Source organism: Mustela putorius, unplaced genomic scaffold (genome assembly GCF_011764305.1).
Source record: "Mustela putorius furo isolate JIRA1106 unplaced genomic scaffold, ASM1176430v1.1 tig00000695_pilon_pilon_pilon, whole genome shotgun sequence".
In the NCBI taxonomy this organism is placed as follows: domain Eukaryota; kingdom Metazoa; phylum Chordata; class Mammalia; order Carnivora; family Mustelidae; genus Mustela; species Mustela putorius.
The window spans coordinates 6,801,998-6,818,246 of record NW_025421447.1 but is presented as its reverse complement, the minus strand read 5'-3'; the positions used below and the strand labels follow the sequence as shown (position 1 = coordinate 6,818,246).

The following is a 16,249-nucleotide window of genomic DNA, read 5'->3' as shown; positions in this document are numbered from 1 at the left end:
CTGTCGGCCGGGGTGGCCGCACCCCGCCTCTTAGTCCCGGCCCGACGCCAGCTGCCCCCTCCGGGAGGCCGGCCCTCCAGCCCACGCGGGCGGCCTCTCCCCGGCCGGATGCGTCTGGCCATGTCGCCAGAGGCCGAGAGCCCCGCCCCAGACCCGCCCGGCGCCAGGCCGCGTCCACATCGCCGGCTAGAGCTCGCAGACCCCTTGCACGCCCGCCGCCCGGCCTGGCCCGAGGGAGGCGCCCTGCAGGGGAAGCAAGACGCGAGGCGCACAGCACGGAGGCTTTAATGGCCCAGGGGCGGCGGGGTCGGGGGAGACAGGGTCGGAGGCGCGGGCGCGCGAGGGCCGGGGATCAAAGCGTGTGGAGGTCGTGACTGCGGCGGCTCAGCTTCTCCGGGTCGTCCGACGCCATGAGGGAGAAGTCGCGGAAGATGTCCAGATACGTCTCATCCCCTGAGGGGAGGGAGGCCGGGCTGGGCGGGCGCTAGGCGGCGTCGCGGGGACGTGCGCCCTCCCGTGCGCCCTCCCGCGCGCCGGGTGTGAGTCTGTGGACTCGGCCGTGGAAGTAACGAGGGCGGCCCGGCGGGCCTTCAGGGCCCAGAAGCCCAGAACTGCAGTGTGGGGCGGGGCGGGAGGCTCTTTACCTGCCTGGCCCTGGGCCGCTTCCACCTCTCTCATCTTCGCCAAGCGGAGCCTGGAGGGGAGGAATTACGGCCCAGGGACTCTCTCGTGGCGGCCCCACTCCCAGGTGCCCACCCTCGGAGCTCCGGTGGTAAAGTCACCTGCTCCCCCGAGGCCAGTGCTTGCAGACGCTTGGGGCCACGAAGCCCCTCACGCGGGCGGACCTCACCATCCGTGGACCCTATCCGCCCCCCTTACTGCTCCACGCCCCAGTCTACACTCGCTACAGCCTCTCCCAGGCCGGGTCCGGGATCCCGCCCGCTCCCGGCGTTAGCCCCGCCCCATATGGGTGGGGCAAGCTCTAGCCCCGCCCCTGGATCTCTTTACAAGGTGACAATGTCAGCGTTGGCCGTTTCCATGGCGATGGTCAGAGGGTCTTTGCCTTCTGAGTCCCGAGCTCCCAGATCGGCCCCCCGTTTCAGGAACAGACAGGCCAGCCTGGAAAGGATAGCGAGGTTCAGCCGGCCACTCACCCCATCTGCGCGCCCTTCCTTCCCGCAGCCGGGGTCCCTGCCCGCTCCTACCCCGTGTGGCCCAGAATGGTTGCATGGTGCAGCGGCCCCCGGCCATGGTTGTCCACTTGGTTCACGTTCGCCCCGTTCTGGAGGAGAAATTCACAGGCCAGAAGAGAATTCTGCACAGAAGGGTTGAGAAGGAAGAGAAGGTAGCATCTTTATAAGCTGACCCAAGATGTTTTAGGATGGGGTCTGTCCAGGGGCTGGGATATGGTGCGTCCGGCTCTGCTCTACCTCTTTAGCTGTACTGACCTGTGAAGTCCACAGTACAATCTCATGAGGTGTGTGGCCTTATTTTACAGATGAGCGAACTGAGGCACACAGAGCTTCACAACTGTGAGCGGTGGGAGCTCAGATTCAAACCCAGGTGATCTGCTCCCAGACCACACACACCCCTAGCAACCAGTGTCTCTCGGTCATCATTCCTTATGGTGTCGGAGGAAGGGTGAGAGGTGGGCCCCAAATCAGAGAGGGATCAGAGGGAAGGAGCCTAAGGGACGGGGAGGTCAGTGAGACTCACAGCAGCTGTGGCCTGGATCAAGGGAGTGGCATTCTCTTGGCCAGCGTTCACCCAGTTCACATCAGCTCCATGGGCCAGGGCGTCAGCCATGGTGGGGAGGGAGGGAGGGTTCCCAGCAGCTCGAAACAGCAGGGCCCCAGGGTGGAGGCTGCCCAGGTCCTCGGACGGGGGCTCTGGTGGAGGGAATCGGCTGTGAGTCTGGTACAAAATTCTCAGCACAGTCCCCAGATGCTCTACAGGGAGGCCTTCGGGACTCCCAGGACTGCAGTGGGAGGGAGAGGATTGGGGTGTGTGCCAGGCATGGGGCAGGGACAGCATCATTCCTTAACCTCTTCCTGTTCAACTACTGGGCAGCCCAGACCTCTCCAGTGAGCACTCAGCCTCCACGCCCCGTTCCCTGCACTCTGGCCAAGCACACGCCCTCCACCCACCTCTGGGACCCCCAGCGGGCTCCTTCTCACTCCCTGATTTTTCTCATGCAGTTGAGACCCTCGCTACCTGTGTCTAGCCCTACACTCCCTCCCGTCCTTCACTTAACCCCTGAAACTCTTGCCTTGTGAAAAAAGAACCCATGCTGGTGTGGGCCACCCCGCAACCCCCAGCCCTGGCAAGGGGAAGGCCAGGGCCTCATGCTCTGTGCCTCCTGGCAGAGTGCTGGGCACACAGCCGGGCTCCATAAATGTCTGAGCAAGGCTATACCTGGCCTGGATCTGAGGCTCCCTGGCCGGGGCCTGACGGAAGGCTTGGGGGGCAGAGGAGGCTGCCCCTTGGGGGGCCCCCGGCCACCTCTTCGCCCCCGAATCTCAGGAAGCTTGGTCAGGAACTTCTTCTCCACGTACTTGGCATGAATCCAGGCCTCCTTCTCCTGCCTGGCAGAGCATGGTGGGGAAGAGGGGGCCCGTCTCCCCTCCTCCAGTCCCAGACCCTCTTCCTCCCCGTAAGCAGCTCCACCCCACCCCCACCCTCACCGGGAGCAGCTAGGCCCTGGCTTCTTCACGGCCAAGGCCTCCACGCGGGCCTCATAGATCTGGTTGATGACGACATTCCCCAGCTCACACATAAGCTTCCGGAGGTGCAGGCAGAGGCAGAGACAGACAGGTGGGAGGGAGGTGAGTGTCTGAGCCCTGGGGGCATGCAGCTCGGAACTCACCCCGCCCCCCCTTTCTCATCGCAGCTCCCCAAGTCACCTTCACCAGCTCTGGCTCCCACGAGTCAAGGGTCAGAGACCGGACTTTGGAGAAATGAACCCCGAGGCTCCTGGAAGGCCAGAGTGGAGATCAGGCCTGCTGTGGGGCCGCAGGCGCTGACCAGGAGGCCACAGGGCTGGGGGCCGCCCGGCCTGGCTCTGCCTACTGCTTCCTCTTCTCCCTTCTCCTCCAGGTCAGTTTTCAGGCCTCATCATTTCCAGCCACCTCCCTTCTCTCACCCTGTGGATCCCCCTGCACCCCCGACCCCCGCTTCGGCCAGACTCGCAGAGGCCTTGAGGCCTCTCCTCTCTCTCTGCTCTTCGTGGGTTCCCCAGCCCTCAAGAGCCCTGACCCCACACCCCAGTCAAGCCAATAAACTCCTCGGGCAGGACCAGGACACGGTGCCCTGTGTGAGCCAGGGCAGGGTGGGAGGGAGGGTGGAGCCTGCACGCTGGGCTTCAGCTGGCCCTCTCCCCCTCCCCCAGCAGGAAGGAGTGGGGCCCCCACGGGGGTGACGGGGAGTGACCTGTGGATGCCAGAGCACTCGATGCAGAGGGTGACGCCCAGGTTGATGCTGGCCCACTCTGGGGCTGGCTCGCGGCAGTCGCAGCACTGGGCATTGCCGTCCACGCCCTGCACCTGGGCGGCCACGTGCCCCCCTCCACCGGGCTCCCTGCCCCGGGCCATCCCGCCACAGCCCAGGGTAGCTGAGGAGCCCGAAGCCAGGTATCCCGAGCCCTGGGGGAGACAAAGGAAGAGAGACTGGCCCTGGGGCCTGGGGAAGGGGTGGACCTCCCCTCCCCGGGGACCCCCGTTCCCTGCACCGTCCGCGGGAAGGCACCTGGCCAGGCCCCCGGGGGCTGTCATCCAGGCGGGCCTGGCTGAAGGCCGAGGCTATGCTGCTCTGCACGGCGCTGACCCACCGGTGCAAGAGGCGCTCGGAGTCTGCCTGCAGGAGGCAGGACCTGCAGGAGTGGGGAGCAGAGGGGGCAGTCTGAGGCCCGGGGAGCCACGTGCCAGGGTCGGCTGGCTGACATGCTACTCGATGGGGCCCAGTCGTCCCAACATGCAAAACACCAGCCGAACAGAGATTTGGGACTACATGGTCCATTCTTTCTAAATATACCTCATCGCCCCATCCCTCCCTCCAGGACACCCCCAGATGGCCTCCCCCCAATCCAGCCACCGAAGGGTTAATGCCTGCTGCTGGATGGGGACCTCCAAGATGTCTCTGCCATGGGCCCTACACTCACTTGCTGGGGGACACGACCTCAAAGCAGAACCGCCTCTCCGAGTCCGGGCAGAGCTTCACCGTGCAGAGGCGAAGGTCGTCCACCACCACAGTCACGGGGTCCTGGAAGGGGAAGGTGACCAGGGGCAGCCAGCCAGCCAGCTGTATCGAGGGCTGAGGGTCCCTGGGCCCCGGCGTCCGGGACGCCACCTGCCTACCTTGTACTTCTTCTGGTAAACCAGTTGGTTGCTCTGGATAGTGAACCAGCGTCTGGAGGAGGCAGAAAGAGAGTCGTGGGCGTGGGGGGCATCGGGACGAGCTCGGGACAGGGACACTGGACAGGCTGTGCCCTCTGCCCCATAAGGGTGGCGGTGAGAGCCGGGCAGACCCTCCCATCCCGTTGGGAGGACACAGGGCTGTGCCAGTGTGCACAGAAGCTGCTCACACCCCAGACAACCGAGGTTTGAGCAATTGTGAAGACAACGTTCCAGTAGATGGCAGTAAAATGCTTTTTCCCAATAAAATTAGGCTCCTGCTATAATACTTTTTTTGAAGTATTCACCACACCTACGTGGGGCCCGAACCCACTGCCCCAAAATCTAGAGTCCCAGCCTCCACCGACTGAGCCTGCCAGAGGCCCTGAGTCGCTTGCCAGTTTCTTTGACAGATGGAAGTATCTTAGGGAAGGGGTTCGGTTTTCCAATTTGCGCAAATATCCTCTATGGGAAGGAGCCAAGTCAGAGCAGGTGACCCCCCACACCCCTGCAGTGGTTCCTAAGTCCCCAGGGAAGCCCGCAAAGCCCTCTCGGTGGCTCCGGCTACATCTCCCCCTCCCTGCGCCCTCCTCCCTCTCTCTGTCCACACCCTTGTGCCCCTCTCTGTCCCTCTGACCCTCCTGGGTTCAGTGCTGGCTCCTCCCCCTGCCTAGAACCTTCTCCCCCCAGGTGTCCTTCAGGTCTTCCCTGGGATGCCATCACCTTACTATGAAGCCGGAAGCCGGCCCGACCACATTCTCTAGAATGGCAGCCCCTCACCAGCTCTCTGCACCCCTACTTTCTCACATTTCCAACCTAACAGGATTGACTGGACAGCTTTGCTGCTGGGGATGGATGGTCTGTGGGGGCATCAGGTTTTGCCTGTTTTCTCACCACTTAGTACCCTGTCACCATTCAAAAAACGCTGAATGGAGCTGGTTTGGGCAATTGGGGTCCCCCCGCCCCTCACCTGCTCCAGGTCTTGAAGGCGTTGCTGGCGCGCTTGAAGAGGTGGCCCTCCATGAGGAGCCCACTGGGCCCTTCCTTGAGGCTTGGCTCTGGCTCCTCCCCTCCAAGCTCCTGGGGGAACAAGGGGGTCAAAAGGCAGCTGAAGTGGGCAGAGGGGCCTGAGCCAGGCCCCACCGCACCCGGAGGCCTCACCTTCTGCTTCAGCAGCACGTGCCTCTGCTCCATGTCCCTCCTCTCGCGCGCCGAATTCAGGACCAGCTGGTGCAACTGGGCGGAAGGAGGGACATTTCAGGTATCCTCCGACCTCCCCCAACCAGGACCGGACAGCCTCTCAGAGCCCCCTTTCTCCCTCCACCACCAGCCTGCCCACCCTGGTGCTCACCACCGCCCGTCCCACCGCCCACCAGGGCCTCACCTGGGCGCCCAGCTCCCTGCGATACCGGGCCAGCCGGCCCAGCTCCTCGTGGCCCTGCTGGAAATGGGTAGCCTGGGCCTCCACCAGACGCAGCACCTGGGCGACAAGGCGGGCAGGGTGCAGAGCTGACAGGGGAACCTTCTGGCTTTCCCTCTCCCCTCCCGGCCCCCATCAGCAGGCTCCTCCCCACCCTGCCCTCGTGGACACCGAAACTCACAAACTCCATGATGTCAAACTTCCTCTTGTCCTCAATCACGTTGATCTGAGGGTCCCCAAAAAACCTCAGGTCAGTCTTGAAAACACAGTGCCCTTTCCCAATGCACGGGGACCTTGACAGCCTTGAGGGGCCAGAGGCCCTGGGATCCCGGGGGACGGGGAGGGAGACAGGTGGCAGCAGGTACCTGGAGGGCATAATCCAGTGCTCGCCCCTGGTACCCGGCCCTGGCGGTCTTCAAGGCAGCTCCCGCCTCTTCTGCCTCCTGGGCCCGGCGCCTGGGGACCTCAGCGTTGTGGATGAGAGCAGCCTCCAGGCTCTCGGCCCCCCTCCAGAAATCCCGGCGAGCCTCTCGGAACCCCCGGAGACCCCTGTGGTGGAGGGAAGGGGTAACGTGCAGAACAAGGTACCCACCCCCACCAGCCCCCGCAGAGAAGTCCCAGGTGGGCGGCCCATGTATGGCCTTCCAGTCCGGACTCCAAGGGGGTGTGGGGATGGGGGACAGCAGTCGGGCCATCAGAAACCCCCAACCTCACAGCTCCTCCATTCAGGGGGGCCCTTAAGGTGGCGGGAAGAGGGACAGAAGACTGGTTTCCCCTCCCAACTCACTCCTTGACCAGGGTCTGGATTTGCTGCTGCAGTGTGTGCTGGGTGGCATCTAGAAGCTCCTGTGGGGGTGCGGGGAACAGAAATGGGCAGGGGAGGGTCAGGCCACAGAGAGCACTGCTCCCCACCACCAGTCCCTCCTGTGCCCCCCCTTACCGCGTGGCTGTCCAGTTTGTGGTTAAGGCTCTCGGTGAATTTGTCCAGACACTCCTGGGCACGGAGAGGCAGAGACAGAGTACCAGGCGTGGGCCGGCAGGCTGTCTGCACCCAGCCTGCCAGGGCTGTCTCAGGCCACAGCCCCAGCCCTACTCCGGCCTGGCACCCCGACACCCCAGGCCCTCCCTCCCCCTCCAGAGGATCTCTGCACTGCAGACCCCAGCCGGCTCGACATACCGCCATCATGGGCTCTGGGGGACCCAGGCGGGCCAGGTCACAAATGCCCGCGACGAAGGTACGGCCAGCGGCAAGGTAATGGCGCCCACTTTCCAGAAGGCCATTCCCCAGCTTGAGGAGCTAAGAAGCAACGGGGTTAAGGGGGAGTTATGCCATGTGCCCCCATACTGGGCACCCCTCCTCTCCCTTTGGCAGGAAGGGAGATTTCTCAGTCTGCGTCTTGGCTCCCACCGCTCTGTGCCCAGCTAAAAACCTCTCCCAGCCTCTCACCAAAGCTAGTGTCGCCTCCTCTCCACCCCCAAATGTCTTCCTCTGTCCCCTGCCCTGTCTCCCATCCTGCCCCCAATTGCCTGGGTGCAGCACTCCCCGGAAACCCCAGCCTCGGTCAGTGTCCGGCTTGCGGGATAAATGGCCACCCGGCTGGGGGTAGCCCTTCCCTGTCTGGAGTCATCCCACCCCGTGCTCACTGAGCATCCCCCTTATTAAGATGAATTAGCCATCCGGCCACCGGGCTAGAGCAAACATGGCACCTTAGGGTGCTCCAGGGGCCCATTGCATCTGGCCTGAGGAGGGTCCCTCTGGAAGAGCCAGGCGCTGGAGTGAGGTCTCCTGATCTCGGGCCCTGGTTTGGGAACCACGGTCCCCGAGGGGACACCGCTTGGCTCTGACCTGAGTCAACACAGCTGGGATAGAGTGAGTGTCTAAGGAGCCCTTCAGCTCAGCCCAGGGGGCAGGAGACCAGGGAAGTTGTGTAGGGAAATCCCGGGGCAGCGGGGTCTCGGAGAGTTGGGGCCCTGGGTCATCAGTGAAATTTGGTTGAACTGATAGACACTTTCGAGGGCTGACAAAGGCTGCAGGGAAGAAATGGACCTGAAAGTAGCCGACAGGGTGAGTCATGGTCAGGAGACCAGCCACGATCCGACCAGCTACGACCCGACCTAATCAGGTACCACCGTCAGCTGTCTGTGGTCAGGCGCAAGGACCCAGATGCTCACAGTGTCACTGGCTGCAGCTGGGATCCTGAGTGGCTGTTTCTTCCCTACCCACCATCCTTTCCCCAAAAATGAGACTTCCCGAGACAGAACTGGGGATAAACTTGTCCATCCGTGCCAACGAAAGAGTGCTCAGCAACACAAAGGCACGGACTATCCACACAGGAACTCCTTGTGCTGAAACGTAACAACCTGAGTGGACTTCAAGGGCATACTCTGAGAGAAGAAAAAGAGAGAAGCCACATAATGGACGGTTGCACTTATGGAACATTCTAGAAATGGCAAAAGTCTGGAGAAGAACAGTTGAGAGCTTGCTGCGGGTGACAGAAGGCAGGGGAGGGAAGCTGGACAAAGGGCTGCACCGAATGGTTCCTTCTGGTGGTAGAGTTTTGTGCCCTTTTCCCCTCCTTCCCTTCCTGCCTTCCTTCCTTCCTTGAGAGAGAAAGACAGAGAGAGAGCACATGAGGGGTGGAGGGGCAGAGGCAGAGGGAGGGAGAGGATCCTAAGCAGACACCACACTCTGCCCAGAGGTAGATGTGAGGCTCAATCCCAGGACCCTAAGATCATGACCTGAGCTGAAGGCAGACGCTTAACCTACCGAGCTACCCAGGCGCTCCGATGTTTGTGTTTTGAATGTGATTCTGGTTATAAGAACATATGCACATGATTAAATGCCATTGAATTACAAAGACTTTTTGAAAGAAAGAGCACAATCGATCTTGAACATGGGTTTGAACTGCACTGGTCCACTTCTAAGTGAACTTTTTTGGATAAACACAGTACAGTCCTGCACATGTATTTTTCTTCCTTATGGCTCATTGTTTTGAAAATTTTGTTTATTATTTTTTTTAAGTAAGCTCTACATCCAACATGTTTTTTTTTTAATTTTTAAAGATTTTATTTATTTATTTGAGAGAGGGAAGGAACACGAGCGGGGCTGAGAGGAGAGGCAGAGGGAGAAGCAAATTCTCCTCTGAGCAGGGTGCCCTATGCGGGACTCGATCCGGGGACCTGGGATCATGACCTGACGCTTCACTGACTGAGCCACCCAGGCACCCCACCCAACATGTGGCTTGAATTCATGACCCGGAGATCCAGGGTTGCACGCTCTCTGGACTGACCCCACCAGGTACCCCTCTTCCTTCTGACTTTCTAACGCTTTCCTCTAGCTCCCTTTATTGTAAAAACAGTATACGTTACATATGATACACACGAAATACATGTTCATAGACTGTTTCCATTATTGATCAATGTGGGCTATCAGTAAAGTTTTTGGGGAATGAGGAATTATATTTTAAATTTTTGACAGTATGGAGAGTCAGCGCCTCTAACCCTCAGGTTGTTCAAAGGTCAACTGTACATGCAAAATGGGTAGAATCCAAGTAAGTTCTCTAGGCTGTTCCTTGTGTCATGCCCTCATCACTTTCCTGGTTTGGTAACATACTAGCCTTATACAAGAGGCCAGCACTGGGGGAAGCTGGGTGATGGGTAAGTGGGACCTCCCCGTGCTATCTTTGCAACTTCTTGCAAGTCTGTAATTAACTGAGAAAGGCTTAGCGGCTCCTAGGTGGCTCAGTCACTTAAGCCTGTGATTCTTGATTTCGGCTCAGGTCATGATCTCAGGGTTGAGAGATGGAGTCCCATGTAGGTGGGGAGGGGGAGGGGAGAGGGTCCACATTCAGCGGGGAGTCGGCCTGAGAGTCTCTCCCACTCCCCTGCTCATAGGCACTCTTGCTAAAATAAATAAATCTGTAAAAAAATATTTAAAAATTATATATAAAAATATGTTATCTATTAATTGATGGTTGGCTAACTTTCAGACTGTGGGATAGGCACTGAGGACTGAGCAAACACAGAACATAAAAGTCCTTCATGGCATTTACGTTCTAGTGAGGGAAAACAAGAACACATATTGGCAGGCGCCTGAGTAGGTCAGTGGGTTAAGCAACTGCCTTTGGCTCAGGTCGTGATCCTGGGGTCCTGTGACTGACTCCCGTATCAGGCTCCCTGCTTGGCGGGGAGTCGGCTTCTCCCTCTGACCCTTCTTCTTTTCATGCTCGCTCACTCTCGCTCTTTCTCTCACACAAATAAATACAAAAAATCTTAAAAAAAAAAAAAAAGAATGCAAATTGGCAAGTGTGACAGACATGCTCTCAGGTGACCCTGGATGGTCCCCTCCCTTGCATCACCCCCCCACCAGCGTGAGACACGCGACTTGATCCTGCCCCAACGGAATATGGCCAAGGGCACAAGACAGCGCTCCCATGATCGGGTCATGCCATGTGGCAGAGGGAGGGGACAGCCACCCGCGGCTCCTGTGGCTGCATTTCCATCCAAATTGATGTCACCTTGTCAGCACACATGTGCCCATTTTATGAAAAGTGGCCCGGGATGGCCTTCCTGTCTGAGGTTTAAGTGTCTCACTCAACTGGTTTATCTCCCCAAGGCCATCTGTGGGCTGCCCGGGGGCAAACATCTTGCCGTCCCTGTGTCTGGAGGCCCAGGGCCCAGGGGAAGGCTGGGCTTGCAGCTGACCCAGGAAGCCCACAGGGAGTCTGGTCTTCCAAGACCCTGTGCTCCTTGGGGGTACATAGCCCCCACCTCCTTCTCTGTGACCCCCATAGTATTTAGCCCACATGGTTAGTATTCAACAACGCTCGGAACTATTTGAGGTTCTCCACTTTTCTCCCCAGCCCGCCCCTCTCATCTTAATGCCATCCTGGGTTGCCTCTCCCCCATCACCTTTTCCAGCCGGGTCTCCAGTTCTGACACCTCGGCTTCCACCAGCTCGATGGAGGCTCTGGGAAGAGAGGCACAGGGTCACCGGAACAGAGTCTGGGTGCATTGGGTCCGGGCCCCCCAGGAAGGTTGGCGTTGGGGTTAGTGTGTAATGGGACAGACAGAAAAACTGATCGGTGAAGGGGCTTGACCACCCACCCTCTTGGGCTCCCTTCCTCTGTGTAGTGTGGGAGCTCGTGGGGCCCAGGCTGAGCAGGAAGGGTAATGGGAGGGTGGATGTGGCCCAGGCAGGAAGTTGCTAACCGCCCCAGCAGGTGCTGGGGGAGGGGCAGGGGTCCCCAAGACGGGAGGAGAGAGTGTCAGCTCTGGGGGGGAAGACGGGCTGGAGCGGCCCCCTCTGCCCAGAAAGGGGGTGCAGAGTATCAGAGCCCAGGGTCGCCTAGTGGAGGTGCTACTCTGGCCCTCGAGTTTGATCTTGTCCCTTTATGAACTTGTCCCCTAGAAGGACATCTGGCCTGGGGAAGGCTGTGTGCTATGTGCGTGGTGGCTGTGTGTGTGTGTGTTTTAGGGGGGTTGGACCTCACCCCCCTGTGTCCCCCAGACCTGTGCACACTTACCGGAAACGGGGTGAGTCCTTGAGACACTCCTCGAAATCCAGCTTGACAGTCATCTCCGCTTGTCTTGTCTTGGGACTGACGGGCAGGGGTACACGGTGGAGATGCTCCCTGCCCCCGGAGGGGTTGATGAGGAAGGAGGAGGGGGTCCTTTCCTGGGGAAGAGCCTGTGGGGGGGTGCCCAATTCCTTCTCCAAGGGTAAGGGGTGTCCAAGGAGGACCTCTCACTTCACACTTGCTGGCTGCGCAAGGGAGGGGCAGAGGCGGGGCCAGGCGGAGAAGCCGTAGCCCCGCCCACTGAGACTTGGCTGTCCCCTTCCTCCTGGGAGCCCTGGGCCCTCTGACTTTCTCCTTGGGGGACACAGCGATTGGGGGGGCTGGCAGATGTAGGCTCAAGTCCTGATTCTGTTTCTCGGAGGGACCCTGGGCAAGCTCATTGATTCCTCAGGTTAGCTCATCTGGAAGGTGGGGATGATGGCCCTCCCCAGCCCCCAGGCTTGTTGGAAGAACTAAAGATGCGAACATGGTACATATAAGGTTGGTTGAGCCACACCAAGCGCCGGCCCCCTGCTGCAGCCCTGCTTCTGGGCCTCGAAAGCCCTTGCTGAGTTCAGTCCGCCAGGCTGCTCCCAGCTTTCTTCTCTGCTCTGCTCACTGTGGTTTCCTGTGTGTGGAGGTCCCTCCCTCCTCCCCTGTCCTCGGTGACTGAGCAGGCCCATCCAACGTGAACAAGTCACAGCACCCAGGCTCCTGCACTTCTCTTTATTGTCCACCTGGAAGGGGTGAGGCCTGGGAGACGCTGGCCCCCATCTCACCCCAGGCTGGCTACAGTTTTTATTGTCTGCTTTCCTCCTCCTGTGTCCATCGAATCTGCAGGGTTTCATCTGGACGGAGAAAGGAATGGGTCACTGGCTGTCTTGTAACAGGTGGGAGATCTGGCCCCTGCCTCCCTGAAACTCTGTAGAAGCTACCCACTCAGGCCCTCTCCCTCCTTGGCCAGCGCAGGCAGCCCCTCACCCCTGCCCAGGCTCACATCTGCACTGGTTTTGGTGTGTAGAGTGTGGGCTGCTTCCAAGTTCCTTCTCCAAGCTTTCTGGGTTTCGCCAGTCGAGCCCCTTGGATATCACCCACTGACACCAGCCTGACTCTGCTCTGTCTTTGGAGGATAGGGCAGACCCTGCAATGTGGGGAGTGGCAGAGAGGAGTCAGGGAGGAGGCATGGGGCCAGCGGGTAGTCCCAAGCTAGAGGGGGTTCCCGTCCCTTCTGAGCCTCCCCGGTTCCTCTCTGTACAACTTGGGCCTTGCACACCAGGATGCTTGAGGCCGCTCTTGGCATCTGTTGCGATCTACCCTGGTATGCAAAGAAGGGCGGTTGGGGGGATGGGAGCTGGCCAAGAGCCAAGCCTTGTGGCCCAGTGCCCTCACCAGGCTGCGATGTCCCTGCCAGGGACTCCTCGGAGGCCTGGGGATCCTGAACGGGGCTTTCTGTGTGCTCCAGTAGACGGATCTCAGTGCCTGTGGGACTCTCAATCACCCAGTTAAAATCTGCAGAGCCTGGCAGGATCAGGGGGTCAAGGTTGGGGCACCCCTCAAGTCTGTTGGTTGTTGGCACCCCCTGCCCCGGGCTGACCCCGCCGGCTCTCACTGTCCCGCTGCTCGGGCTCGTCTTCTGTGTCCTCCTCAAGCTCTGGGTGGGGAGAGCATCTGAGGTACCTTCCCTTGCTATAATACTCCTTGCGCTGCTGATCAACGTCCTGGTCCCACACGACGGTGGCTGAAGGCAGGGATGGGTTTCTGAAGGTAGGGGGATCTGAGGAGTCATCCCAATCACGCTGAGTCTTCCAGCTGCCTGGGGCATCCAGGGATCCACAGGTGTCCATAAGAGCCCCCCCTGCACAGGGGAGAAGCTCAGGCCCTGGGTTCTCATCTCCATTCTATGCCCTTCTCCCATGTTAGGAAACCCCAGCGAGCTCTCCGTCCCCCACACCTTTCTCGGGCTTCCTGAAGGTCGTGCTGAGGACCCCACCCCAGTTGCTTGCTTTCTTTCTTTTTTTTATTTAAAGATTTTATTTATTAAAAAAAAGATTTTATTTATTTATTGGACAGACAGAGATCACAAGTAGGCAGAGAGGCAGGCAGAGAGAGAGGAAGGAAAGCAGGCTCCCTGCCGAGCAGAGAGCCCGATGTAGGGCTTGATCCCAGAACCCTGAGACCATGACCTGAGCCAAAGGCAGAGGTTTTAACCCACTGAGTCACCCAGACGCCCCCAGCTGCTTTCTGTCTTCCCTGGGCTTGCCTCCCATCACCTCCCTCTCAAGACCCAGGGCTAACCCTTGACTTCTGGGATGTGGTTCCTGGTCACCAGACAAATCTCATCTTGGACTTCTCCGGTCAGTCCTCCCATCCGGCCTCTCTCCACAGGCCTGGGCTCCATGACCTGACTACCGCTGCCCAGACTGGAGCGAGCCCCATGGCAGGGCTTGTTTTTACTGAAGGGAAGGCTTTTCTGAGCCTTGAGGAACTTTCCCTCATCATAGTGCGACTTTCGGTGCTTGTCAAAATCACTGGAGTCTGTGGGCCATGGTAAGAGCTGGGCTTTCCTGCCAGGCTCCTGCCGAGGGTTCACTCTGCCTCCCCTTTCCACTCAGCCCCGACCCCTCATCTCACGTGTCTTGGAAAAGATGTCTGAAGACTCTGAGCTTCTCTTATTACGGTACCGCAGGACCTTGGGGTAGAAATTGTCCATTGTTGCAAACCTGAAGGGGAAGGAGACTAGTTGGCACCCAAGGGGAGAGGACAAGGGGGGCAGGTGGTAGATGAGGACTCGCTGCCTTGCTCTCTCCCACCTTGGCCTTGGTCAGTCCTGATAGGAATTGAAGTTCTTCCCATTCTGGTGGCCAAAAAGCAGAGGGGGCTCTGACCCCAGGGGTGGAGGAAGGAAGAGGCCCCACATCCCTACTGATATCTGGTGGGCCTCTCACCTTTCAGCCAGCGCCTGGGGAGTCACTGTGTGAGAGACCGCCCCAGGCATGTCCTCATCGCTGTCCTGCAGCCTGCAGCGGAGGGAAGGAGCAGGGCTGAGAGGGGGGGCACCAGGCAGTATCCAGTCCCTGAGACCTCTCTGCCTCCCCAAACCCCCTTTGAATAGTGAAGGGTCTGGGCTGAAGGCTAGGGCTGCGGGCTCCACACCTGTGGTAGGGGGTGCTGGGCTCATCCACCTTCATAAACCCATAATCCTTGTCAGCGGGGTGGTAGGTGGCCAGGATGTTCATTTCATCCCACCGCTGGGCCTTTTTCCTGGAGTAGGGGAAAGACACAAGAAATGGGGAGGAAACTTCCCGGCGGCCTCCTCCTTACAGCCCTCCCTCATTCCTTCATTCAAAACCTTTTCCTTGTACCCTCTCGTCGTGTCCGAGGCAGAGGAGCCTGGGGATCGGGATTACACCCAATGATCTGCACGCACCGTGTAGCCAGCGTGGACGGGGCACTCGCTGCTCTCCGCAAGGCCCGGGACCTCGGGTTTCCCACCCAGTGGCCCTGTGCCGTCCCGGCTTCCAGGTTGTCGGGACTCCACCCCCTCCCCGAGCTCCGCCCCCGCCAGTGTCCGGCACCCCTCCCTCGGGGCTCCGCGCCGGGAGCCGCCGAGCTGGATTCCGTACTTGTCAGCGCTAAGGGATTTCTGCATCAGGATGGTGGTGCTGGTCTTTAGGATGCTGCGGGGCCAGTCCTCACAAGGTTTGTGGAGGTTCAAGCAGGTTGACCCGGAGCGCGATGGACTGCATTCCCAGCTGTACACCCCAGAGCCCCCCGACCCGGGGCTGCAGGTCCCGCACACACTGGCTTCAGGGAAGGGGGCAGGTAATCCGTCAGGGTGTGCCCCGGACCCGGCGCTGAGGCTCGCAACCTCCCCCGGGGGCCAGTGGGGCCCCGAACCGAGGACAGCTACCCCCCCGGTGGGCCGGCTAGAACCAGAAGCGCAAGTTACGATTTCCCCGGAGTGCGGGGAGGGCCCAGAACCCTGAGACGGGACCACCCCGGACGGCGGCCCGGCGTCGGCCGCCTCCGCTCCGACTCTTTCTGGCACACCCTTGGGTGCCGCTCCCGGGGATTCCCCGCGGAGGCCGCCAGCAGCCCCCGGAGCCTCCCGCCTCTCCATGGCCCCACCCGGGGACCGCTGTCAGCGGCCCCGCCCCGCCTCCCGGTTCAACTTGGCCCCGCCCCGAGGCCCCGCCCCCACCGCAGCGGGCTGGGGACCATCGGGCCGAAGCCCGGGTATCCGTCCGCTCTGCTCCCTAAAGCCGCGGCCCCGGAATCAAGCTTTATAGAGGGACCTCGGGCCGGGGCCCCTCCCTTTGTGTCCCACCCAAAGGCCTTCTTTCTTTGTCTCTGGGATTTGTTCCCGCCCTTCTTCCCCATCACCGCCTTCATCCGCATTATCCAATCACAATCAGGGTCCTTGTTCGGGGCGGAGAAGCCTGGTTGTGACGTCACAGCCCTCCCACCTCCGCGCGAGCTCGGGGTCGGGCCGGGAGCTAGCTCGAGAGCTGGGGTTTGGGGGCAGACCATCAGCCGTCGCAGGAGACCGCCGCGGCCAGGGTTTTGCTGGACTCTGTCCGCGGCCTTAGGACTTAAGGGTTTGGCTGGATGGGAGTTCAAGGTGGGCTTCCTTAGAAATGCCGCGGGCCTTGTATCCCCCCTAAGCCAGCCGGCTTTGCCTCTCACGGGAGGGGAGATACCAAGTGGAGGCGTGGCAACACTGTCGCGAAACGTGCGCTCTCGAGGTGCGGGGGGCCGAGGTTTTCATGCGTTAACTACAGGGTCTCTTCTCCGAATCCCACGGACGCCACGCTCCCGCCCGCAGTAGGCGCAGCGGAGGGGACACTTGCTCCCGCCTCGCCGGAAAACGACCATCTCTAGGA

General features: G+C 60.2%; 2 protein-coding genes across 11 annotated transcripts; both read right to left on the bottom strand.

The window, feature by feature from the left end:
* Nucleotides 1–269: 269 nt before the first annotated feature.
* Nucleotides 270–11,965, bottom strand: ACAP1 (ArfGAP with coiled-coil, ankyrin repeat and PH domains 1). Of its 3 annotated transcripts, XM_045083265.1 has the most exons (23): nucleotides 11,334–11,372; nucleotides 10,720–10,777; nucleotides 7,981–8,193; nucleotides 6,986–7,105; nucleotides 6,749–6,802; nucleotides 6,596–6,654; nucleotides 6,174–6,357; nucleotides 5,990–6,034; nucleotides 5,773–5,868; nucleotides 5,550–5,624; nucleotides 5,359–5,468; nucleotides 4,353–4,404; nucleotides 4,157–4,257; nucleotides 3,745–3,868; nucleotides 3,430–3,641; nucleotides 2,904–2,973; nucleotides 2,685–2,779; nucleotides 2,416–2,585; nucleotides 1,717–1,889; nucleotides 1,206–1,315; nucleotides 1,009–1,119; nucleotides 645–694; nucleotides 270–453 (listed from the first exon to the last, which is right to left on the bottom strand). In XM_045083265.1, the coding sequence occupies exons 4-23, from the start codon at nucleotides 6,992–6,994 to the stop codon at nucleotides 353–355; spliced, it is 2,001 nt and encodes a 666-aa protein (XP_044939200.1). In that variant the 5' UTR covers nucleotides 6,995–7,105; nucleotides 7,981–8,193; nucleotides 10,720–10,777; nucleotides 11,334–11,372; the 3' UTR covers nucleotides 270–352. The 3 variants fall into 3 exon arrangements, 2 of the variants coding, with proteins under 2 accessions (XP_044939200.1, XP_004760382.1); XR_001180770.2 differs by lacking the exon at nucleotides 7,981–8,193 and having other exon boundaries at nucleotides 783–1,119; nucleotides 11,334–11,965; XM_004760325.3 differs by lacking the exon at nucleotides 7,981–8,193 and having other exon boundaries at nucleotides 11,334–11,965.
* Nucleotides 11,966–12,077: 112 nt separating this feature from the next.
* Nucleotides 12,078–16,211, bottom strand: LOC101691438. 8 transcript variants are annotated; one of them, XM_045083267.1, is made up of 10 exons: nucleotides 16,067–16,211; nucleotides 14,990–15,170; nucleotides 14,520–14,627; nucleotides 14,312–14,383; nucleotides 13,998–14,086; nucleotides 13,662–13,901; nucleotides 12,976–13,221; nucleotides 12,756–12,884; nucleotides 12,364–12,507; nucleotides 12,078–12,214 (listed from the first exon to the last, which is right to left on the bottom strand). In XM_045083267.1, exons 2-10 carry the CDS (start codon nucleotides 15,013–15,015, stop codon nucleotides 12,165–12,167), a joined length of 1,104 nt encoding a protein of 367 aa, XP_044939202.1. In that variant the 5' UTR covers nucleotides 15,016–15,170; nucleotides 16,067–16,211; the 3' UTR covers nucleotides 12,078–12,164. The 8 variants fall into 8 exon arrangements, with proteins under 8 accessions (XP_044939202.1, XP_012915781.1, XP_044939203.1 ...); XM_013060327.2 differs by lacking the exon at nucleotides 16,067–16,211 and adding an exon at nucleotides 15,694–15,896 and having other exon boundaries at nucleotides 14,990–15,166; XM_045083268.1 differs by lacking the exon at nucleotides 16,067–16,211 and adding an exon at nucleotides 15,694–15,763.
* Nucleotides 16,212–16,249: the final 38 nt, after the last annotated feature.

Bases quoted from the DNA above. Each gene is read 5' to 3' on its own strand.
- ACAP1 (XM_004760325.3), bottom strand. From the start codon at position 11,386: ATGACTGTCAAGCTGGATTTCGAGGAGTGTCTCAAGGACTCACCCCGT. The intron at 5,469-5,549 runs GTGAGGCCTCCG...TTGTTCCCCCAG, and splicing joins ACGTGCTGCTGAAGCAGAAG to GAGCTTGGAGGGGAGGAGCC. The intron at 454-644 runs GTAAAGAGCCTC...CCCTCCCCTCAG, and splicing joins AGCGGCCCAGGGCCAGGCAG to GGGATGAGACGTATCTGGAC.
- LOC101691438 (XM_013060324.2), bottom strand. From the start codon at position 15,486: ATGGAGAGGCGGGAGGCTCCGGGGGCTGCTGGCGGCCTCCGCGGGGAA. The intron at 13,902-13,997 runs GTGAGATGAGGG...CATGGCCCACAG, and splicing joins AGACATCTTTTCCAAGACAC to ACTCCAGTGATTTTGACAAG. The intron at 12,508-12,755 runs GTGAGGGCACTG...CCCACATTGCAG, and splicing joins GGCAGGGACATCGCAGCCTG to GGTCTGCCCTATCCTCCAAA.